Source organism: Taudactylus pleione, unplaced genomic scaffold, assembly GCF_031769625.1.
Source record: "Taudactylus pleione unplaced genomic scaffold, aTauple2 ptg000665l, whole genome shotgun sequence".
Taxonomy (NCBI): Eukaryota; Metazoa; Chordata; class Amphibia; order Anura; family Myobatrachidae; genus Taudactylus; species Taudactylus pleione.
In genome coordinates this window covers 776,305-802,437 of record NW_028285067.1, presented here as the reverse complement: position 1 = coordinate 802,437, position 26,133 = coordinate 776,305, and the positions used below count along the sequence as shown (strand labels likewise).

At 46.2% G+C, this 26,133-nt stretch overlaps 1 protein-coding gene across 1 annotated transcript in view; it reads left to right on the top strand.

The window, feature by feature from the left end:
• Positions 1–13,922: 13,922 nt before the first annotated feature.
• The window catches only part of FAM120C (family with sequence similarity 120 member C), a 43,684-nt gene continuing 31,473 nt past the window's right edge, over positions 13,923–26,133 (top strand). The window contains exons 1-2 of the mRNA XM_088455691.1: positions 13,923–14,940; positions 25,080–25,326. Of these exons, the coding sequence (XP_088311817.1) occupies positions 14,413–14,940; positions 25,080–25,326 (775 nt within the window). The 5' untranslated portion in view covers positions 13,923–14,412. The remainder of the gene's footprint in view (positions 14,941–25,079; positions 25,327–26,133) is intronic.

Below are 26,133 nucleotides of genomic sequence, written 5' to 3'. Positions count from 1 at the left end.
AAAGAGAGAGAAAAGGTACATGGAAAGTAAAATGGCTGACAGTAAGAAAGAGAAACTCAGACAGACAGCGCTAGCATACAGTCACATACAATGCAGAATTATAAAAATATCTGCACTAAATCGCACTTTACTGGTCAACTACACAGACACGCGTCTGGTTGGACAGAAGTGTTACATACATTGACTACAGACCAGGAGGAGAGGTATGTAGGGCAGGGCTCGACAAATTTTTGTAAAATCTAGGAGCCATCTTAAAAGTTTAGGAGCCAGACCATCGTCCATAACCAAAATATATGAAAGCTTGTATAGTCCACCACACATACCCTTTCAGTGACCCTCAACCTAGTAGTGCCCCCAGTAGTAAGCCCCTTGTAAAAGTGCCCCCAGTAGTAAGCCCATTGAAATAGTTCCCCCAGTAGTAAGCCCCCTGTAATAGTGCCCCCAGTAGTAAGCCCCCTGTAATAGTGCCCCCAGTAGTAAGCTCCTTTATATAAGTGCCCCCTGTGGTAAGCCCCTTGATATAGTGCCTCCAGTAGCATGCCCCTTGAAATAGTGCCCCAGTAGTAAGCCCCTTGAAAGTGCCCCAGTAGTACCGTATATACTCGAGTATAAGCCGAGTTTTTCAGCACAAAAAATGTGCTGAAAAAGTACCCCCTCGGCTTATACTCGAGTCAAGTGTAGCGCTGACCGGACGGAGTTCGGTCAGCGCTACACACTGCCAAACACACAGCCGCCGGAGCCGGCAGCTGCGTGTTTGGTGTAATCAGCAGCCACTGAGAGTCTGTCAGACTCTCAGCGGCTGCTGCTGCTCCCACTGCGGGAGCCATCTTCCGGCTCCCGCAGTGGGTGATGGGAGACACGTCGTCATGACGTCTCTCCCATGCAAAGCGGCCGGAGGAGCGGACAGCGGCGGGAGTAGGAGTTTAAGGTAAGTGTTTATTTTTTTTTAATTCTTTTCACGTCTCTCTCTACTAGGGGGGGGGGAGGACTACAGGGGGCACTACCAAGGGGCATTATCAGGGGGCGATTACTACAGGGGGCACTAAAAGGGGGGATTACCACTGGGGGAACTACAAGGGGGGGATTACTACAGGGGGCACTACCAGGGGGGGATTACTACAGGGGGGGATTACTACAGGGGGCACTAAAAGGGGGGATTACCACTGGGGGAACTACCAGGGGAGGATTGCTACATGGGGCACTACCAGTGGGGGATTACTACAGGGGGCACTAAAAGGGGGGATTACTACTGGGGGTACTACCAGGGGGGGATTACCACTGGGGGCACTACCAGGAGGGATTACTACTGGGGGCACTACCAGCTGCTGCCATTTCCCACACGAGGCTTATACTCGAGTCAGTAAGTTTTCCCAGTTTTTTGGGGTAAAAGTAGGTACCTTGGCTTATATTCGGGTCGACTTATACTCGAGTATATACGGTAAGCCCCTTGAAATAGTGCCCCCAGTAGTAAGCCCCTTGAAATAGTGCCCCCTGTATTAGTGCCCCCAGTAGTAAGCCCCTTGAAATAGTGCCCCCTTTTAGTGCCCCCAGTAGTAAGCCCCTTGAAATAGTGCCCCCTGTATTAGTGCTCCCTCTAAGTGTGCCGCGCACACACACAAAAAAAAACAAACAGAATACTTACCTTAGGCCAGGATCCTGCGTCCGCTGCGGTCTGCCGCTCTTCGGAACTATGGGAGAGATGTCCAGTGGGGGGAGTCGTACGTCGGAGCTCAGGAGTGAGCTCCGGCTGCCGTTGCGGGGAGTCGGGCGTCCACCAGTAACATTCAGGGGGCGCCCGGCAGGAGCTTCCCTGCGGCGGTGGGGGGGTGCTTGGAAATCCCGGTCACCAGGACTAAAATCTTAGTCGCGATGGCGACCTGGCGCCCGGGATTTGTCAAGCCCTGATGTAGGGGGACCCGGACTCCGTACCACCTACCTGCTTTCTGCGATACACAGCCAGGAAGATGGCCACCGGAGATCACTGAGGGGGCGGAGCCGGAAGACTAACACTGCCACAGCCCAGCCAGACTGCGGTGAAAAGGCGCGCTGTGCAGCGGGGAGGAGCTGGCTGTTAGACAGGAAAGGCTGCCTCCCCTGGCCAGCGTTTAACCCCTGGGACGCTGGAACGTTCTGCAGAACTCCAGCCAAAAGTCCCAGGTGGCTAAGTGGGGATGCAGGACTCAGTGCCTGGCCCCACTTGCTGTCATCCCCAGGGAGTCCCCCGCCCTGAGGGAAAAGACTGCATTATTTGGCGCGCACCACTGCGGTGACACGCAGTCCAGGGATCCACCGGGGTCCCTGCTAGTCAAGACCCCAGAGGCCCGCCGAGATCAGCACTGGCGTCATGGCGCCGGCAGGGTGATGGGGCCACAGCGCGGACGTCCCTTGGACTGTGTAGAAGCAAACTTCTTTTAAAATAAAAAATCTTTGGGGGCTGCGTCAACAGCCCCCTTTGCGCTTCAGTGACCCGACGCCGGGCGGGCACCCTACGAAACTGAGGTGCCTCTGGCCTGGGGGAGGGGTATAGAGGGAGACCCAAGGGCATCCTGGGAAGAAATATTTACTGCGTAAGGTGCCCGGATGACTTGGCATCAACTATACCCCAAGGTCACCCTGTGGGCACCCTATGGACCCTGAAATAGAAATATAGTTATCTATTGATGGGGGAATCCATAAGGACCTCACATAAAAAAGAGAGTTATGTTTATATAATTTAGAATGTATTTAAAATAAGTAAAATAAATATAGAAGCTAAAAGGCAAAATGTAAGATGAGATAATGGGGATCCCTATAATTCCTATGAACAAAGCAGGATTGTGAAAAGGTGTTAAGAAACCATTCCTACTGTGTAGATGTGAAGTAAAGTAAAGATAACATGTAGCCTAGGACTTAGCTGGGAACCTCTGAGCAGTGAACTCCAGAAATTCAGAGGCTGGGGTTACTGTATATTAGTTTATTAATGTAAGAAATCAGAGTTATCTGCTGATCAGAGAAGAGGTGAATGATGTCTGAAGTTGGATACACACTGATAGATATATCGCCCGCTCCATAGAACGGGCGATATATCTATAGTGCATCGCCAGGTGTGTACAGCAGACATGTCTGTGAGCGACGTAGTTCACAGACATATTCGATCTGTAAAGGGGGTGGCCGCTACTTGGGGCACTGTAAAGGGGGTGGCCGCTACTGAGGGCAATGCAGCATAGGGGGGATTACTACTGGGGGCACTGCATAGGGGGGCTTCTACTGGGGGCACTGTATGGGGAGAGTGGCCGCTACTGGGAGCAATGCATAGGGTGGGAATTCTACTGGGGGCACTTCCTGAAATTATGGGGGGAGAGGGGCGCCAGTCCATAACATTGCCAGGGGCGCTCGGATCCCTAGATACATCCCTGGAAGAGGCTTCAATCCAATGTGAATCTTAGGGCAGGAATGCAATTCATTGGTTTTGAGCCGATGTCCGCATAGGCTAGTAGAAGTTAAAGGTAAGTCCTTGGATATTTATGATGATTCTGAAGTCAGTTGTGATGAATTAATGCTGTTTTATGGAGATGTTCAGAAGCATTTAGAAGATGAGGCAGGCTTCTGGATGCTTCTGTAAATCCTGGCTTGTCCAACTTTAACTAAACAAAGTTAGTACCTCGCTCAGAGAGAAAGGATCCAACGTCCCTCTCACAAAACACAAGTCTTTAGCACAGCAATTACAGTCAGTAATCAAAGAGTCTCTCAACAGGTCTCTGAACTGTTCCCCAGGCAGTGAGACTGACCCACTCTTTATCAACCTCTCACAAGTGATCTGGCAATGAAGGCTGCTAATCAGCTTCTGTCTACCAGACAGAAGCTAAAACCTGGGGCACATATATATATATATATATATATATATTACACACACATGTACATCTCCCCTTGACAACCTTTTCCAGTGTTTTTGTCACGATACATATTTGCTTTTAGTTCACTTTCTTGCAACTTTAATGAGCACATTTTTTTACCATTTTGGTTAAATTGTATTTGTCGTATTAGAAGGACCCTAAAGACTAAATAGTAGTTTCTGAAAAAAAATACAAAATAAACACAAGTTCTAATATGTGTGGGTACTACATATTTTTTTTTTTACTGATATTGATCTTTGAATGTGACGTGGAAAAATGAGCTTAGCACAGGGGTGAAAAAACTCAGAAGCAAAAGGGTTAAGTAAAGCGCTGCATAACATGTTGTTGCCAGGGCTATTTTTCTGGAAAAATAAGTTCAGGAACTGTTTGTGGAGCTACTGGGGGTGGGGCTATAGAAAAACACACAGACACTATATATATATATAATATTAATAATTACTATTTGGAAAAGATGGCATTCAAAGGGACTTTATAATAAAACTTATCTTATGGAAAATACAGTTTGGCCCAGGACATAATGGACACAGTTAATGAGAGGTTCAGGAACTGAGTTCCTGCTGAAATATAGCACTGGTTGTTGCTATATAAAGTATAATAATAGTATTCCATCTTTCTATTTTCTCCCTTCGCTTACGTGTCATAAAAACAAGATTTTGAAACTCACCTTTAAATCTGTTTCTTTGAAGCCACAGGGGACACTGGAATCGTTACTGTGGGGTATAGACGGGGTGTAGAGAGGAGCCAGCTCTTTAAGAATAATACGTGTGACTGGCTCCTCCCTCTCTATGCCCTCCCCTCAACCCCAGTTAAGAACTAGACGGAGAAGACAGTGAGAGAAAAAGTAACTCTGTAAAAAGAGGAGGAACAGAACATGAAACAGGAACAGCAAAACAAATAGGCGACAGCCTGCAACACATGAGTCACACCAGAAAAACAATCAGAGAGCAGCGCAAGGTGGGCGCCCAGTGTCCCCTGTGGCTTCATAGAAACAGATTTAACGGTGAGTACCAAAATCTTGTTTATTTTTATTAACCACAGGGAACACTGGAATCAGTACTTTGGAGACGTCCCAAAGTACGTAGAGCGCTGCGACGCCTAAAAAACAAAACGGCCGTATTGAGAATCCGAAGCCTCAAAGGTGTCAAACTTGTACAACCGAACATATGAGCTCCCAACCAAGTGGCCACACAGTAAAGCTGAGAAAGAGACCCCCCCTGGCAGCCGCCCAGGAAGGTCCAACCGAGCACGTGGAATGCGCAGAAATGGAAGGCTGCGGCAGCTGAAAAGCAGCTAATTAAGCCTGACAAATAGTCAGACGAAGCCAACGCACCAGAGTATGTTTATAAGCAGGCCAACCACGCTTGGCCTCATCGTAAAAGACAAACAAAGTCAGACTTCCACAAACTAGACGTCCAATCTACATAGATACACAAAGCGGGAACTACATCCAAAGAACGAGAAGATGGCTGATCCTCAGATAGCACAGGAGCCACAATGGGTTGGTTAATATGAAAGGAAAAGAACACCTTCAGTAAGAAAGCTGCTAGAGTACGGAGCAGCACACGACCCTCATGGAAGACCAGGTAAGGAGAGCGACAAGAGAGAGCACCCAGATAAGAAACTCTCCTGGTGGATGCTAAAGCCAACAAAAGTACTGTCTTCCAGGTAAGATACTTCAAGTCTACAGTCTCCAAAGGTTCAAAAATCGAAGACTGGAGAAAAAAAAAGTTGAGGTCCCAAGGAGCAGTCGGGGGTACAAAAGGAGGCTGAATCCGGAGAACCTCCTGTAAAAATGTCAACCTCAGGATGTAAGGCCAAATTATGCTGGGGAAAAAAATAATATGGCAGAGACCTGTACCTTCAAAGATCCCAGACGCAGTCTCGCATCCAATCCTGACTGCAGAAAACGCAACAGACGACCCAGACGAAAGGATAAAGTGGGAAATCCCCACCTTTCGCCACATAAGACTTCCAGATCCGATAATAGTGGGCTGAAGTCACTGGTTGGAATAACAGCCCTTGGGATGCCCTTATGTCTTAACAGCGCGGTTTCAACAGCCACGCCGTCAAACGCAGTTGCCGTAAGTCGGGGTAATGAAATGGACCCTGCTGGAGAAGGTCAAGGCGTAACGCAAGGGTCGTCCGCGAGGAGAAGCTACAGGTCTGAAAACCAAGCCCTGTGAGGCCATTTCGGAGCTACCAGAATGCAATAGACCCTCTCTCTCGATGCGTTTGAGCACCCGAGGCAGAAGGGTAAAAGGCAGAACAGATAAGCAAACTGAAACTGCCATGGAGCTGTTAGTGCATCTACTACCACTGCTGCTGGATCCCGGGCGCGGGAGCATTAATGCAGAAGCAGATGGTTGAGTCTGGACGCCATGAGAACTATCTGGGGCCTGCTCCAACGCTGCTGGAAAACTTGAGGGAGAAGAACCCATTCTCCCATATGCAAGCCCTGATGGCTGAGGTAATCAGTTTCCCAGTTGTCCACTCCTGGGATGAAAAATGTCCGATAAAGCTGCGGCATGTCTTTCCCCATCGAAGAATACGAGCAACCTCCTGCATGGCACTGCGGCTTCTTGTTTCGCCCTGATGATTGATGTAGGCCTCCGCAGTTGCATTGTCGGACTGGACTCTGATGGCTAGTCCTTGCAGCAGAGGAAATTACTCCCAGAGGGCGTTGTATATCGCCCTGAGTTCCAGAATATTTATTGGAAGAGCCTCCTGCCTTGACCAGCGATCCAGAACCACCGCCCCCCAGCATCGAAGACTGGCGTCCGTTTTCAGAAGTATCCAGTCCCAAATCCCAAAACGCCAACCCACCAAGAGATGGCTGGACTGTAGCCACCAAAGGAAGGAAATGTGCGTTTCGTGAGACAGACATACTAGGCTGTGCATGTGAAAGTGAGAGCCTGACCACTGGGACAGGAGATCCATTTGAAAGGTCCAACAGTGAAAATGACCGAACTCAAAGGCCGCCACCATCCTTCCTAGTAGACTGATCCAAAGATGCACAGACTGAAGGACGAGTCTGACCAACTCTTGGATTGCTGAGGATTTTTCTACCAGCAGAAACACATTCTGTACCATGGTGTTCAAAATCACCCCCAGAACTGGAGATGTTGAGAAGGAACCAAAGACTTCGGGAAAGTTGAGAATCCAACCGCGTTGCACCAAAAGGTGGTAGAAACATCCTGAGTTTTTGAGGTGACTGAGCCTTAAGGAGAATATCGTCTACGTCCGGTATTATCGTTACTCCCTGAAGTCGAAGCAGAGCCACCATGACAGCAATGACTTTCGTGAAGACTCTGGGAGCCGAAGAAAGTCAGCATGGGAAAACCTGAAATTGATAGTGAGAGTCCAGAATGGCGAACTGGAGAAAAGCCTGATGTGGTTTCCAAATGGGAATATGGAAGTATGCGTCCTTGATATCTAAGGACATCACAAATTCTCCTGGTTCCAGACTTATTACTGAGTGTAGGGATTCCATCTTGAATATGTAATATACAGAGGATTCAATGATTTCAAGTTCAGAATTGGTCTGACAAGAGCCGTCCGGCTTTGGCACTACAAAAAGATTTGAATAGAATCCTTCTTTGCGCTGGTGAGAAGGAACTGGTTCCAGAACCTCTGCCTCTAGGAGTTTTGCGATTGAGGGAGACCTGTTGTGTAGAAATGAGACCAGATTCTGAACAGAGGCGTTGGTGCAAGTCTGTGATCAAACATCCCGGAAACAAGAAAGCCTAGCTCCCACCATGGGGGCTTCCAGGTGGGCCGGCAGTCCGTTCTGCCACGGGCTTGTCGACCTGAAGGCGAGAGGGGGCGGTAGCTCTCCCTCTACCTCTTGATCCCTGGTAGCAGTGGAGGATCCTCTTGCTCGACCTCTAAACCTAGTGGGGACCTCGAAAGGAATGAAAGGAAGTTCCTGAATAAGACCTCAGTGGCATTGTAGCTGAAGAAGAGGAAAACAACTATAGAAAGGAAAATAGGTAGCGCTGCTGCTAGATAAAATGCTTAATTGATCCACATAACAAACTTCTCTGAATCACAAAACATTTATTACACATATAGTAAAATTGACATAGTAATAGATATAATATCTCTAGAGAATAAAATTCAACGAAATTTTTGCAATTATTGTGGCAACTTGGTATAACTGGAATGTACAGTATGCATCTATAAATAGATACAATTGAATTCAATTGCTCACCGCTAAGTACGACAACTGTGTTTACTATCCAATCAGTTCATCTAGAAAGCAGCATATATGCTGATGTTTTCAATACACCAAAATGCCTTATGTTGGAGTAAGAATTGTAAGTGTGTCTCCTTATATCCACCGAGGTGACTCTTCCCACAGTGAAATAGCAAATGCCAATCCCCCTTCAAAGAAAGAACCCCAGAAGGCGCAGGATATTAACAGTTAAAAATAAAAGCAGCTATGTTGAGGGGTGTCAAACCTCAAATGTTCCACACATGGAATAAGGGACCACAAAGATGATGCACAGCACTATAGAGAATAGGTATACAATATAGAGACTGAAATAATTCTGTGACAATTTAATATTGTAAACAATAAAGAGATGCAGGAATCCAGATATGTATGAAAACAATGAATAATGGGATACAAATATGGGAGCAAATCTATTATGAGTCAGTGTAGAAAACAAGAGTTCGTAGTAATAGCCCTCCTGGGAAGAGGTCTCCTATAATGCTTGTAGTAAGCTGGAAGTACTATCCACACTGGGAATCAATGGCTCCGTGTCCCACACTCCTAATCGGAGTGATAAAAGTCCAGTACAGGTATGAAGGATATAGCCACAGTATGTGACTGCACACCGCCTGGAGCGGAAAGCCTCTGTGATGTGAAAATAATAAGAGTGGTGAGCTCACCTGTTTAAATGTCGGAGCGGCAAAAAGTCCTGGATCACCACTGTGATAAGCCAAGCTGGATAAGGTACGATCCGTTAGTGCTAATCCTAGCCGACCTTGTGTCCAAGCAATGCGGCTGTCAGGGCAGAGATGGAGTACCCCTATCTGGAAAAAGCTTCCAGACAGGAGCGAAATGCGTCAAAGGGGTTTTATTTACAGTGACCAAGTGCTTTTAATATCTGGAAGTGACTCCTATTCCTACCCACAGCCTCACTTCATCATTGTGCAGATAGGTCATCCAGAGCCAAATCAGCTGTCAATCAGGACGTGAGAGAGAGTGGCGAAAACTACACCAACAGCGGGGCCACGAGACCATTGTCAGTTCGGATCATCGGTCAGGTAAGTACCCTGCTCACAGCTGCTACCCCGCCTGCCACAACAAGCCCAATCAGCTGATATTTTGGCCGGGAGAGCAAGCGGTAACATCCGCATCATCAGTGAGGACACGGGACCACTGTGCCAGTCAAGTACCTGCCAGATCACGGTGCCAGTCAATTACGTACCCTGTCCACAGCTGCCACTCTACCTTGTCACCCAGAGGTGACTGCTGTCAAACAAGTTGTTATTACGTGGACGCTATCCCAGTGACTTTGTCCAACACGCCGAGTGTCACATCACATCTCTACTCACAGAAACATCACTGGCGCACTACAGATCTCAGCCAGAAAAAGACATGTGCATAGCTGGATTCTCTACTGAAGGGGGATTGGCATTTGCTATTTCACTGTGGGAAGAGTCACCTTGGTGGATATAAAGAGACACACTTTTACAATTCATAAGGAGTTTTGGTGTATTGAAGACATCAGCATATATGCTGCTTTCTAGATGAACTGATTGGATACTAAACACAGTTGTCCTACTGAGCGATGAGCAATTGAATTCAGTTGTATCTATTTATAGATGCATACATTCCAGATATACCAAGCTGTCACAATAATTTAAACAATTTGGTTGAATTTTATTCCCTAGAGATATATCTATTACTATGTCAAGTTTACTATACGTGTAATAAATGTTTTGTGATTCAGAGAAGTTTGTTATGTGGATCAATTAAGCATTTTATCTAGCAGCAGCAGCGCTACTGATTTTCCTTTGTATAGTTGTTTGCGGTTTTTGTCAGATTAGAAACTGACACTTAGGTATGCAGCGCTGTTGGTAGTATAAGAAATCTATTGTTAGTTTGATTATCACAATTTACAACTGTACATCTTCAATTACACCATTTTATACCAATCAATTTGTGATTTAAGGAGTGCCGGGTATGAACTGAGATCTCTAGTCTTCGGACAAGACCTCAGTTCTACTATTCCACCGAAGAAGAGGAAAACGCCAGAAAAGTGGACTTGCTGCCCGTAGCCTGAGAAATCCATCTATCCAACTCTGGACCAAAAAGTATATCCTCCAAAAACAGTAACGCCTCCACCGCTTTCTTGGACTCTATGTTCGCCTGCCAGGAACGGTGCCAGAGAGCCCGGCGAGCAGCAATTGCTGAAGCAGAAATCCGGGAGCCAAGCAAACCAATATCTCTAGAAGCCTCCCCCAGGTATATGGATGACTCTCTAATGTTCTGCGCCTGGGTGAGGAGATCTGATCTTGGAGTCCCTGAACGCAAACCTCTGGCTAGTTCCTCGGCCCACCGTTCTATAGACTTGTTTACCCAAGAACCCACCAAGTCCAGACGGAGAAGAAGCCCTGCTTCCCTATATATGGATTTTAACTTCGTTCCTAACTTACGGTCAGAGGCTTCCTTCAGGGAAATTGGCACCGGAAGAGTAGTCTCTTTCGACAGTTGGGACACTGACTAATCCACTGGCGGAGCTAATTCCCACCTAGCCCTATTTTCTGCGAGAAAAACTAAGGAGGAGAGAAAGCGTTTAGAGATCTGGAACTTCTTGTCCAGATGTTTTCAAGCAGCCGCTAGGTGATCTTCTAATTCCTGTGAAATAGGAAAAGTAATAAATGACTTTTGTGTTTTGCCAAAAAGGGACTACTGAGTTGGGGACTCATCGGTTACCTGACTTGACGTACAGCGAGAATGAGAGCTTCCAATCCTTGAGGACCCACGTCCATCTTCCGAGGATCCTCCCCAGTGAGCAGCTTCTCCTCTGAGTCCTGTAGAAATTCTCCTTCCTCTACATGAGAAGCACGGTCCTCATCTGATTCAACAGATTGCAAAATCGCCAGTATAGCTCCCTTTCTAGGTGGCGGCATCCCCCGACCTTGGGATGAGGAACCCACCACCTGAGCCCAAAATGTCCATAGACCAGGCTAACGTCTGCAACCAGGCTGCTAAGGGCTTCGAACTGGAACTCTGCGCCCTGGACGCTTCCTTCTCTTTGCGTGTTTCAGCCAACTCTGCAGAGATATCTCACATAATACGTCTGTCACTGTGGTAATCCAAGGAGAAGGGTCCTAGACCGGTGCAGGCCTGGCTGGAGCGGGGTCTCCCGCATCACAAGAATCACACAAGAGCCCCATCCGAGTGAGCCTGAGTGAACATAAGAGTTACATTTCTTACAGGCATATAGCTTTTGACGCTGCTCCCTTGCCTGTTATACTTAACACACTCACTGCTCCTAGGAGATGACAGATGCTGTGAGCCTGGAGGAAGTAGCTGACGACCTGAAGAGCCTTGGTGCTGTGTTCAGGAACCAGCGTATCTGCAGGCAGGAGCGCTGACCTGGCATGGCTGCTGTGCAGGAACAGGGCGCAGGAGACACTGAAGAGCGTGCTCTGCCTGTCTAACCCGCCTCCAGAGTGGAGAGGAAGCACAGGGTTAGTGTAAGTCTGCAGGATGGGTGGGTTAGGGGAAAGGTTAGAATGCTTACCAGCATAAGTCGGGATTGCCACCGTCAAGATTCTGATCGCCGGGATCACATACCCAACGCATTTTTGTATTGTATGATTCAGTCTGTCTTTTTTTTTCTTTAAACCATACTGCATTATTACTGAATCATAGGTTCTCATCCGCACTTAGCACCTATACCCTGTCACCATTTGTAAGCATGAGATCTAATATTTCTTCTTTGTGAGTGGGCTGCCTCCCCAAATGTTTGAGAGAATCTCCCGATCAGGATTTTAGGATGTCATTACATCTGGTGAAACTTGCAAAAGAGCCATTCCACCCCGCTTCAGTAAATTAATATCCTATCTGCCTACTCTCCTGAAATGTCCATAAGCCTCCCCTAATTTTGACACCTGCCAGAAGAATGGGTGAGATTATGCAATTTCAGTCAGCAGTGCCTCACCCTCCCCAGTGATCACAGACCAGTGTGGGTTTGCAATCATGAGCGTTGTCCATAATGCCTGCCCGTATTAATTTGGCAAATGGAAAGTCAAGTTACACCCCCTCTTTTCATACAATTCTTCCTTAGGGCTCTCCATCGAATGGTCAACCATCAATGGACTCCATCTATAAATTTCATTGATGTTAGGAAACCATTAATAACAAACCATCGAAGAGCGTCAGTAGCGACAACATGTGATGGTGGGAAACCAATCAGAAAGCAGGACGCCGGGGCTTTAGGACCTGTGCCGCTCCAAAAAACAAAACATTCCCTGCGCCAGCACCGTATCTCTGCAATTCATGGGAAAAATTACATCAAGAGCCGTATTCAATTTGAGCCGAGCCGTGTTAAGCTAACGTGGCCCGGACTTAATGCCGACCTCGCCTGTTTTGTAGGCATTAAAGTATCACGCGTGTACACGCTTTACCCCGTATTCAATTTGAAAGTACATGTAAACGGCACCCGGCGATACTGTAACAAGCGGAAAGTACTGTCAGTTTTGGGGAAATCAGCCTGTCACCCCCCAAATGATGCTCTGACATGGGGGTTCACTATGGTACCCCCCAATTTGGCTTGCTGAAGGTATTTGGTGTTTTTAAATGGGCTCAATAGCTGCTAAATAGCGTTTTTCTATACTTGATGCAGAATAGTATTTAGGAGTATTTTTCCAGAAAAGAAGTTATCCCAGCAAATTTGGGGTACTTGAAAATGGGGGACAGCATATTTAAAGCTGAAAGAGTGAAGTTGAAAAAATTGTGAAAAATCCACCTGCTGCAAACACCTGCAATCAAAATAACACCTGGGGCATACTTGGGGGCCCCCCAGAGTCAAGTTCGCTAGTTTTTATGTTTGTACCCCAACAGTTTTTTTTTTACGCCCCCTTTTTTAATGTAAATTTTTGGGGTGTCCTTAAGGGGTTTTTTTTACATTTTTTTTTACACAGATTACCTTTGGGGGACTGTCTGAAGGCTGCACGGTGGTTCCTGAAACGTTGCACCCCAAAACCCCAATTCTGCACTTTTTTCCACCTGCCATTCATAGGCGATACTTTAGCGCCTATTACATTGCATTGACTTTCCGCTTAGGCGGAAAGTCTTTCAAATTGAATACGGGGTAAAACCAAAACAGGCGATAATGACGTCATCGGCTGTAACTTAACGCGGATCCGGACTTAACGCTTCAAATTGAATACGGGCCCAAGTTGGCTGACAATTTATGTCTGTCCCTAGTCTTCCTGGATGCCAAATATATAAATTATGCACAAAATATGTGATAACATCCCCTACTCAACAAATATAAGCATATCATTTAAATTTACATGGTATATCAGATACTCAATTTACTTGTACACTACAAAATGATATACAGAAGGCCAGACCAGAGCAGTGGGCACAACCTGTGAATGTCAACTTTGAATGAAGTACATCCTCCCCACCCACCATTTTGTCCAAGTGCTCAGTATGAGGAACCACCTTGCCCAGTTTAATTGTGCGGTTACCTGGCATAGGGGAGAGTTTGCCGATGAAGGACTCCCTAAATGCCGCCGACTTACTAACGGAACCCTTGTAAGGGCAAAAACTTTGTGCATATCTTTTTTGTTTTAAGAGCCGCCGCTGCTTAGAATGGCTGAAGCGAGCCGCGGGCGTTGTCGGGAAATGTAGTCCGGAGCTTCCCTCTGAGCTCAACGTTCCTGCTCTCACTTGCCCCAACAGAACTACAACACCCAGAATGCACCGCACTTCCCAAGAGAGTCACCCGAGTTCTGTTCCGATCCTGCGTGGGAGGCCGCCCATTCACTGTCGCTGCTCTTTAGAAGTGGTGTCCGGCCAAATACTGTTGCTGCATGTTCTATGGCTGACGGAGAGAGAGAGAGAGGCTGCTTTCAATAACTCCTACAGAGCATAGAAGGGAAGACGGCTCCCAGCTCCCCGCGTGGGGTTCTCGGGAATTGTAGTTCGCTCGGCTCTCCCGCCGGTTCACGGCGACGAGGCCGTGACTACATTTCCCAGACTGCACCGCGCGGTGAAGCGGCTGTGGAGGGGTAACTGGGGCGTAGTAGTAAGAGAGAGAGAGAGAGAGCTGCCGAAGAAGAAGGCGATTAAGATGGCGGCTTGTGCCGCGCAGGGACTCTCCCCCCGCACCCAGGTCCTGTGAAGGAGGAAGCCGTGCAAAAGTCACCCGTCCCCGGGCCGTGCAGCGTGCACATTGCCGGCCTTGCCCTGCGCCTCCCAACCTCATCACCCGCCTCGTGTGTGTGTAACCCGGGGTCACTCCTCGCTGTATCCCCGCGGACCGGCACAATGGGGGTACAGGGCTTCCAGGAGTTCCTGGAGAAGCGGTGCCCGGGAGCCGTGGTGCCCGTCGATCTGTTGAAGTTGGCCAGGACTGTGGCCCGGCAACAGCACCGGGCGGGCATGTCACCCGGGGGTTACCCGCCGGCCCCTCCGCCACAGCCCCCCTCCCCGGCTGCGCCCCCTCTCTGCCGGGTGCTGGTGGATGCGGACTCTGCCCTACAGCGGCTGTATGGAGGCTACCAGACGGACTGGGTGTGCGGGGGGCAGTGGAACGCCATGCTGGGCTACCTGGCGGCCCTGTCCCAGGCCTGTCTCTACCAGGGGGGCTTGGAGCTGGTGGCTATGTTCAACGGCACGCTGGCCAAGGAGAGGTTACCCGAGTGGGCCCGGAGGGCGCAGGGTGAGCGGCAGACGGCCCAGCTTATTGTCAGCCACGTTGGAAACAAGGGCACCCCGCCTCCCCGGGCCTGGTTTCTGCCACCCGCCTGCCTGGCTCACTGCATTCGCCTGGCCATGATCCGGTTCAGAGTGAAGGTAACCAGGACTGTGTGCCCACCCTATGCCATGCCTGTGCAGCCCACCTGCCTCCTTACCCACCCTCACAGGGCTGGTGGGGCATGAACGTGTGCAGGAGCCGAGCCTGCCCTGATCAGCAAGTGTCTGTTCTCCTCCCCCCCCCAAAACTAGATGTGACCCTTCTCCCACTTCTAACCCCCACTAACCTGGAGCACAGCATAGAGCTATAAGTGCTGCAGTTGCTATGATAAGCCTTTAATCGGGGGCACATATGAATTGCTCAGGTTTCCTGAATGACTAAAGGTGCCTACACATGTAGCCATATTTTACACGATTTGCCCGATTCCGACGCATCGTGACGACAAATCATGTAAAATATGCCCAAATGGCGAGAATCCACTCACAATGCGTGTCCCCGCAGGTCATACATCGCATCTTCAGATCTGCACTGCCGTGCTGTAGGGCAGATCTGACAATCTCGGTCACGATGCACTGGAATAGTTAGGAGGCACGATAGATCGTTTGTCACATTGGACAGTTTTTAACACCAAATTGTGCCCACTACTGCTGGGGAGAGTTCAAGGGGAAATCGGACACAATGTCGGATCGTGAGCACATCGCCAAGTGTGTAGGCTCCTTAATTAAAACCAGAATAGGTGGCAGAATTTAAGGCCAGCCACAGAACCTGTGTAATTCATATATGTCCCTGATTAAAGGGATATTTTAGTAATTCTATGCTAGGTTTTAGGAGCAAGCTGTCCCCAAGTAGATTCCTCAACAATTTTGCATATTAGACCCCAGTGTGTTTTAGGCTTCACCTTAAAGACTTAACATTTATTTTGGAAGATATCTACTAAATGTAAATCGGGATTACAAGTTTGGTAGTTTATGCCATAAAACATTAGATTTTGAGCTTCACAAGTGAGAGCTGATTGTTCTCTAATACTTTTAGCACTGATTATACCGCCAGCATATTAGTCAGTTTAGTGCCTTGACTAAAGCTGCCATACACTGCACGATATTGCTGCCGACCAGCAGACACAGAGGAGGGGCGACCTCACGATAATCGGGAGTACCTGCGTGCTCCACGAGGTATGGAGGAGATCTCCATTCACTGCCCGGAGTCAGCTGATGATGGTCGTGTGGAGCGAAGAGGTTTGATAACCAAACAATCTAGACCGTTTTTCAGCCATTCTCAGGCTGTGAACGATTATCGTTCAGGTCGAGTGATAACTGATCATACCAGTTGTTTGGTCACCTGGTTTGCAAGATTGCTGTGCAGTGTATGACCAGCTGAACTGCCCATACTCAGACAGATGTGGTGATGTAGATGAAATTTACTTTTAGTAGATTGAGTTTTGGCTTCTAGAGAGGCAGTGTTCTGTTATTGATTGACAACCGGACTTTGATACTGTAGTGTAATCTTATATAAACAAGTGTGGCATTTTATTTTTTAGCAGCTTTGTGTGAAGAGACGGGGTTTTCTAGCTTAGGACTCAACAAGATCTTGGGATAATTAGCCAGTGTAGGTTTTTGTTCTTTATTGGAGAGCATGTTGGGAGAGGACATAACTTTTCATTGTAGTTTGAGATTACAAATTGGACAATGGAGCTAAAAACCTGTACCTCATAAGGACTCATTATTTGCTTATTGTGTGCTGTAAAAGTTTATGGACCTGGAGAAAAAATAAACAGTTACTGCGTGCCATTAAAATATTTATCCAGCACCCTTCAAAATAAATAAGACAATAAGCATACTATGGTATGCCTAATAAATTATAGGTGAAAGTCATTGGTGCTTAAAGAGAAAGTAAATCCACTATTTACATTTAGTATGGCAGATTGTGACCTACAGAATTCAAATTGCTCAATCAATTTATAGGCTGAAATAGGTGCTTGTGAAGGAGGGGTTTACCTATACAAGAAAAAAACACACATTACCCCAGCACACTGCAATAAGCCATTAAAAGTACATCATTCTATATATAAATACAATGCAGAAGACTGTTCCAAATATATATTAAGATGCTTTCCATGTCAAGGCTCCTCTGTTAATCTGGGTACACACTGAGATCCGTTGTACAATATATCGATCCGACCCGCGGATCGGAACAATATATTGAGCGGATCACAGTGCGTACACCCGATCACGCATGCCAGTGGGGTCGTTCATCGCAGCGTCCAATCTGTGCTGTGCAATTGCAACATGGAATGACATTGCACAGTCGCACACCACTTCATGCAGTGTGTACGGATGGCGCATTGTAATGGTCCATCGCGTTGTTCCGGCATTTGGGTACATAATAGCATAGTGTACCCAGCTTAAAGAGTGACCATAATTAGTCAATAAGTTCCTATATTGGGTCATACGTTAATGTGTTTTTAAATGGAGTGCTAACTTATCTGGAAGCTTTCAATTAAGCCTTATTTTAAAAACACATGAATATTTGACCCAGTATAGGGGCTCTCATTGTCTAAAGTTAGGACCACTCTTAGCACCGTAGCGCTGCGAGTGGCTTACAGATTTGTAAATGTGTGTAAATTGAGTATTATGTATTTAATTTTTATACTGGCTTATTACAGTGTACTGAGGGTTACTTGTTTTGTGCTTTAGTTTTTTTTTATATGAATAATCTAAAATAATTGGAGGTTTTCATTATGTCCAATGATATGCAATATATATCTGGCCACCACGCGGTTTCTCTCGCACCCCACCCATCTGCAGCAGGTCGCAATGTTAGAAGGGAGCAGACAGTGACAGACTAGCTTGCAAACTCACTTTGCCGAAGTGCATTGGGGTAGGGAGGGGGGGGGCATGGATGTGATGTCACAGTGACTCAGATGACTGCATTCTCAACTTTGCACATGTGCGAGATGCCATCAGGACACTGTCCTAAAGATATTGCTGGAGCAATAGCTATCATGTAATCGAGTGAGACAATAGAACTTTTATTTATTTATTTTTAATGAGAATTTTGATTATTTAATGTTTACCTCTATGGTTCTTTTGTGAATATTTGAGTTTGGAGTCTTGCTGCGTATTAAAGTGTCACATTATTTGTGATTAAATGTAAAATGGAAGTTGAGCCAACAGGAAGTCTTTACTAATATATTTGTACATTTTTCATACCATGACCTAGAAATACAAGACCAAACGGCTCTTTATGTGCTGTGCAGCAGAAGGCTGTCCTATTCTATCCATGTCACACTCTGCCAGGAACCCTACTGTGTCTTCTTTCAATAGGCTTAGGACATTCCATAGGCTGGTTTACATGTGCCCATGTTTAGTTACCGCCATGGTGAATGAAAGGTTAAGAGTTGTGAAATTGGCATCATTAATCCCTGTGTCAAATGGAAGACTTCCCATGGGCTTTTTACATAACAGGGCATGTTTGCGCCATTATTCCTAATGTAAATAGTCTGCGGGTATGCAAATGGGGGTCAGCAGCTTTGGGCTGACAAAGATCAGTGTCTGGGCAAACATTTTCTCACATAATCAAAGCTTTATCTGAAAACCCTTCCTGACACAGTAAGTAGTGAGTAACTCTTGTCAACTTTTATCTTAAATATAGTTCTCTATTGTTGTTAAGATGAGATTGTAGCTGTTCCTTTGGAGTCCTCCCACTTGTGCAAACAAAACAAGTGGAAAATGCTTGCTGAGGGTGAGAACTTGCTACATGGCAACTTACACTATCATTTAGCTGGTGGTGTTGACAAGTGCTAGAGCCTGCACTGTTTCATATGTAATTAGTCCTATTCAGTGCTGGGGTTTTTTCAGTAGCCTGTATTAAAACCCCTACAGCCAAGTTGTGTTGTCAGTGCTGACCCTGTTGCACTTGAGATGTTTAAATATATTCTGCAAAATCTAAAAAATGCAAAGCTACAAGGCATAGGCCATTTAGCAAAATGCAAATGATTAAGGGGTCTATGTACTGAGCCTTGGAGAGAGATAAAGTACCAACCAATCAGTTCCTAACTCATTTTCCACACAGCCTGTAAGTGGCAGGAGCTGGTTGGTTGGTACTTTATCTGTCCTTTTTATCGCTCTCCAAGGCTTAGTACATAGACACCTAATGGTGGGTACACACCTGACATGTATTTGCAGATCGAGTAATCTGCAGATATATCTGCAGACGATGGTCGTTCATGTACACTGAACGGCCATCATCTGGTCGGGGGCGTGTCTCGCTTCCCTCCCTGCGGCTGCCGCTGGTGTGTATGGGCGGTTTGCAGACCGCCCGTACACACTTGCCGATGGACAGATATGTCTGTCCATCGGCTGTGCAGCACAGCCAATGCGATAGGTCTGTGAACGGCGCAGTTCAGACATATCGTGTGTACACACTCGCCGATGGGCAGCAGATATATTGGCCGATCAATTGATCGGCCAATATATCTGTCAGTATGTACCCAGCTTTAGTCAGCAGATGTCATCTGAAGTTTGTAAAGCGAGGTAAACAAAGGTTATATCATATTATGTTTAGACCAGCAATTTTGCACAAAACACCCAGGTCTCCTCTACAGATTTATTTATACTGAGCTTATTAGTCAACAGAGCAAGTCTGGTTGTTTCCCTGCTGTGGTTGATGGTGAAATTTGTAGTCAGCTGGTAATACCAGTAGGTCATATTTAGAAGAGTCATACATGGCACGTTCAGGGGAATTCAATTCTCTTTTTAGGCGCCCGATGAAGCAATTCAGATATTGCTCCGTTTGGGTGCGAGAGCCACCTGCGGCAACATTTCTGCTCACAGTCTGAGGTGGCAAGCTGAAATGTGCGAAAATTCTGTGTTTTGGGTGCCCAAACTAGAACCTTAGAGGGATTTAGCCGCTTTATGAGGCTAAACCCAGTGTTTGTGGGCACAAGTGCGATAATTAATGGGCGGCCAAATTATTTCAATGTTCTGACGGGCAACCGTTAACTATCGCCACCCAAAAAACATTTGAAACCCTCCACCAGCCCCCTCCCCCCCCTCAATGAGGGCTTTCTGGAATGAACTGCATGAACAATGGGCAAAGTGAACGGTGTATGTGTCATGAGTTGAACCTGCTGTATCAGTTACGCCAATGACTTTTATTTACATGCAGCTTTCCCTTTTTGGAGATCAGGTGGATGGTAGATGTCGCCATCTTTGCCCTGGCTTTTATATTGCTTTCAAAACACAATCAAAAATCTTGGGGGGGATTGTGCTGGAGGGCCAGCCACATTTATTGTTTGTTCCTACAGCCAGGGGAAAGGGGTACTTTAGCTTTTTCCATGGGTAGTAGTTTAAGTTCCAATGGGAAGTGTTTTGTTTTCCTTATTTGTGTATTGGACACCCGGGTTATGCCTGTTGAACATTATGCTATGCTATACCCCCCCCCCCCCCGGGGGTGCCTAACCCAAACCTTCCCGGGAGGGTGCCCTAAACCTAACACCCCCCCGCGGCTGTCCGCTCACGGTGGCCGGGCGCCTCTCTCCCGGCGTTGGGAAAATGACAGGCGTCTAGATATAGACGCCTGTCATTTAACCCATGCCAGGATAAAGCAGTCGGGAAGCCGGCTCTCGGGATCATGTCAGCCGGTTTCCCGTTTGCATCCCGTGCCGATCACCAAAGAGGTCATGCCTGCTCCCGAAAAAGTGTGTAGACTCTTGGGGAGGAGGTTTCTTTCAGCTATTGTGGAGATGCTGGGATGTCCCCAGGTTCTCCCCGCACTCTGAACCAGTGCCATGCACACGGCCAGTCTGTAGAGCCCTGCCTCTCCCTGTGTACAGGCTGTTAGCTTGTGAGGGGGTGGCGGGCTGCCAGACACCTGCCACGCCAGCGATATGCTTGGTTGTGTCCCGGCCTTTTGCTTTACCTGAACCATCCTCACTGTCTGCTTGCTTTGGGGAAGCGCACTGCAGGCACAAGGTGCACACCGGCTCCCAGAATATGGGCAGGGTAGGGTGTCCCCGCTAAAACAGCCTAACGGGAATGTTATGTATGATAAAATACATGCTTCCATAGTGTGATATAATACAACAAATCAATTTAATTCACGCATGGTTAAAAATGTACAAGAAATATAAATAAGTGGGCTTATTTGTAGCAGTCAATTGCTGGTGTTTTCTGTGATAGTCCTAATTAAGTTCATGTCCAAATTAGGTCCAAATTGTGAGGTGCAACTTGCTATTTTCTCCAAATTTTCATAGCGAATTTATTTTTCAATCCAATTAACAACTGTCACTGAACTATTCAGAGTGAATTTGCATTTTGCCATTCGCACCTCCCTGAGGGTGACAGATGAAAAGAAAATTCTTTATTTTAATGTTAAAATGCCAGGACACCGTGTTAAACCCCTTTGACACCCCCTTAATAGCTTAAATGACCCTAAAATTAATGGTTTCATTAGTTTATGCGCCCCAAATTTAATTACAGTATTTTTTTTTTTTATTGAGAAATAGTTTTTTAAGAATTTTTTTTAAATTATTTTACAATATTTCAAAGTGCCCCCAAAGTACTTCCAAAATAATTTTTTTTCCTACTTTTTTTTGGGCATTTTTCATTTAATACGTTTCCGATTAATCGAAAAAAGTTTTAATTTTTTTGCATTTTTAAAAAGCACAGACTGGCCATTTGACACTATTAAAAAATCTTTAGTACTTTCCTAATGCCCGCAATCCGCCTTCTATACTGTCCTGCTAACAAAATTATCTATTTTGTGTCCAGGATGGTCTCCCCACTTTTGCATACACTTCTCTCTCATTGCATTTGGCAGTCAGTTTGCAAACCTCTGCTACGAGTACAGTGACTATGCATATTTCATTGGATTGGAGAATTCTCAGGTGCACACATTCGTACAAAGTCTGCGAGTTTCATGAAACAATCTCACTACTCACAATTGGCACCTATTTGGATTGACCCCAAAGTTTCTAGTATGTGCAATTGCAGCTCTTTGGTGCGAAGAACTAAAACCCTCAATATGGAGAACAAAATGAAATGATGAAGATACAATATATCCCCGCTACTATGAAAATATTTACAGTTTGTGTCTCTGTGTGAGCTAAATAACTCATAAGATGCCAGTCAAACACATCACATGTTCATGTTCTTATTGGATACTTAGGGGGGATAGCACAGCTAGTGAATAAAAATCAGTTTATCTCAGATTCCCAAATGCGGTCCTCAAAGCACCCCATCAGTTCTGCTTTTAAGGATATCCATGCTTGACCACAGGAGAATTAATTAGTACCTCAGTCAATTTGATTTCATCTCCTGTGATAAACCATGGATATCTCTAAAACCTGAACTGTATGGGAGTGCCTTAAGGACCACGTTTGGGAACCTCTGGTTTATCTCCTGCCTTAGAACTGAGCTTCTCACATATGCTACAAATTGTGATTGTCTGGAAAGATTGCTGAACAAGCCGCTCCATACTAAGTAGTCCACTTTAATAGATGCTCAGGTCCTATTACTTGAGGCAGAAGGCCTGGCCACCACGGCCTTAACATTGTACAGTTTGGATATTTTCCCTGTGCTTGAGTGGGTTTCCTCCCTGTACTCTGGTTTTCCTACAATCCAAACATATACTGATAGGTTAATTGCACCTCAACAGAATGTAACCCTTGTGTGTGCATGCGTGTAAGTGTGGTAGGGCATATAGATTGTAAACTCCACTAGGGCAGTGACTGATGTGAAATATCTGTAAAGAACTGCGGAATAAGTATGCGCTCTATAATACAGTGCATACATAGTGTTCATCCTAGCACCCTGCACCTGTCACAGCCCGTGCCTTTCCTCCTTGCCTGGGGTGATGCTCACTGCTCTGGTGCTTCTAGCACACTCTCTGGTCTGTACATCAGCAGTTGGTTGCATAAGCTCATACCCCTTTCACACGGAAAATGAAATCCCGGGTAATTTGCTAAACAGCCCTGGATTTTTCCCTGTGTGAAAGGGTCATCCCGGGACTAAATTCCTGGGTCTCCGACTCTGTTTTTTTTTTTTTTTTTTTTAACCAAATTACCGGGTAAAAGTGAAATACCTGGGATTTTTATTTTCCTTGGTGAAAGGGTTATCACACAGAAAATGGCAAAAAACCTGGCATGCAAAGGCCGGACAAAACATTTTTTTTTTTTGCCATCTTCTGTCTGAAAGTGGTATTAGTGTGCTAGAAGCACCAGAGCAGAGAGCGACACCTCACGCAGGTAAGAGGAACTGCATGGGGTGCGACAGGTGCAGGGTGCTAGAATGAACACTACATACATATTCCGCAGTAATAATAGCCCCACACATAAGTCAAGGGAATAAGGGCCTGATTCAGAGCCGAACGCTCTGACCAGAGCGCTCGCTCTGAATCAGGGCCCTCCTCCATGAAAATGGAGCGGCCTCCTGGCCGCTCGCATAGCTGTGGGTGACCACCCACAACATATGCGAGCGTCCGTGATGGTCTTGACCATCGGGCTTGCGACTGAGACCCTGCGGTAGGGTCTCGCTGCCGCAAGCCCTGGAGTGATTTTGGCGCTATCAGAGCCAAAATCACTCCCACTGACATCACTAGTGATGTCAGTGGGGCCGTCTTCAGTCGGTAGGCGTTCCCATGGGGGGCGCCTCCGTCTGGCAGGCACGCCCACCAAAGGGGGCGTGCTGTCAATCAACATCGACAGCACGCCCCCTTTGGTGCGAGACATGGAGCAATGGAGAGCCCATCGCTCGCTGGCTCTCGCGCATTGCGCACGACGGAGCTCCCTCCGTCATGCGCAGTGGGGGAATATCGGCCCGCTCGCGAGCGGGTCTGAATGACCCCCTAAGTTTGATCTTATTTGTTATGCCTGATGAAACTGATGTATAGATATTTTGAAGTTCACGACCAGCTAATTTGGTCAAAGAATGTATTGTTCTCCAATTGACCCCTTGACTCTCTGCGCTGCATGCCCGATAAGTAATGGGTGCCCACAGCCCATCAACAAAACAACTGAGTATCATCTGTCGTGTGCCCATTATTCATGGGCTACCAAAAACAATTGAAATCCCCCCATAAAGTCTGATGTGAATTTTATCATGCGGGTGAGGAGGTAGGGGAAGGAAAGCAACTTTTTGTTGTGTGAGACCCTGTACTGTTAGGCAAATCTAATAGTGTTCTACATTGTTTCTGCTTCAGACCCTCTCTACACTTAATAAATAGACTCCATGCATATTAAGGAGTCCCACTGCTGTAATAGTGATGACATTGGGTTTCCTAGCTAAATGCAGAAGACCTCTGGTAGTTTGAACACTGTGCATACACTAAGCAACATGTTTGGATGCATGCTGATCAGGAGCTCTGGTCTGGTGACGTACTGGAACACAAGACCACTTTCCCTGCTCCCAGATTGTCAGCTCCCTTATCTGCTGACTGTGCGGCCCTCTTTTCAAAAACTAAATCTCATATGCTTACAGTAATAGATTCATTGGTACATATATGTTTTTTTTTTTTTTCCCTGCAGTCATCATTTTTAGTAATAAAAAATAAAACATTATAAATATTTTCAATAAAGTGATTGCAAATATTTGAAGTTACTTTTCTTTAGGAGAAAATATATAGTACCATGAGGAGTTAATATCCTAGCCGCTTAGTCCCAATGCGTTTAGTCCCTTTTTTTTTTTAGGACTTCCTCAGGGGATATTGGTACACGGCCTATTATTACCGCTATATATAATGTGTAAATGTAAGAGTTTTAGACCGAAATAACAGGATTAGTACAGCATCAAAAGTGAAACCTTCATCGGAATATATGTAAATATCAGAAGCCAGTCTGCCAACAGAGGGTGTGAATATGAGCGTGGTAAAGAGAAGCAGAAGAACAAGAGAAGGCAGTAGGAGAGAAAAGAGGGGCTGTTAGTAGGGGAGAGAGGGGGAACTGCTGGGGGGGCCAGACTGTCTATTAAAGTTATAGTAGCTAATCAGTTTGAGGACCCTAAAAGCCGTTATAAGAGGCCTTATTATATGAATCCCAAGGTGCCCAGTTGCTATCATATTTATTAGACTTTGGGACATTTCTTAGAAGTCTGAACAAACTCCAGTCTTCCCATGAAGTTACTTTCTCTCATGTATTTGCTTGTATCTGTAAATGTGCCGCCTGTAAACAATCAAATAAAACTAATCTCCTCTAGGGCACCTGTCATTTTCCCCCTAAAACATGACCCTTCCTGCATTTCAGGTGTTTCAGAGTTTGGAGGATCATCACCTGGAAGTGGTCTCCTTCTTTCGGGAGAATGGGTTCCACGGCCTCATTGCCCATGACTCAGAATACGCCTTGTGTAACATTCCATCTTACTACAGCTCTCATGCTCTGAAGCTCAGCTGGAATGGGAAGAACCTCACCACCAACCAGTTCCTTATGCAGGAGGTAGCCAAGCAGCTGGGCCTCAAGATGAGCAACTTCCCCATCTTCGCTGCCCTTCTGGGTAAGGCGACAACCAATGGGCGCAACTGTACAATTCTGCAGCCTGAAGCTTTACCCAGGTCATAAATATTCTTGATTGACATGTCTAAATAAATACACTATTCAGTTTCTTTTTTTTTTTACTGGGGATAAGTGGTTTTGTTAGGAAAAGTCCTTTTATTCTTGTAATAAATGACACGGTTTGTGGGTAATATTAAGGATGTTTTTCAGCATTAATATAATGCAACATATTTCTTCTAAACTGATTAAGGGTTTAGAGGTCGCTGACAAAATTGTTTTTTATATTTCGCCTATAAGAACTAATGTTACTCCTGTTTAATATAACATTCTTCTTGGTAATGTCACATGAATATTTTTGAATGTTCTGTGATGGAATGTGTAACTGCCAGTGAGGACCAGTGGCATAACTAGGGTATTTGGAGCCCAGAGCAAGATGAAAAATGGAGCCCTCCCCCCCACCTATGTGCTGAAAAGTGGGTGTGGTCACATGCCACAAGGGGTGTGGCCACTGGAGAAAATGGGAGCGTGTTAACATGACACTCCACCGTTTCTTGTCACTCTGGGAATATTCCTCTCAATTCCATATGCACCTTAGTGCCCCTTATGCAATGCTCCCAGTAGTAGTGCCCCTTATGCAATGCCCACAGTAGTGGCCCCCTGTTGTAGTGGCCATTATGCAGTATCCCTTATGTAGTGCCCAATATACAGTGCCCCCAGCAGTAGTGTCTTTTACACACAAGACACACACAACACATAATTTACTTACAGGAATCCCCGCTCCTGCGCACGCCACACTGTCCGCTGCTCC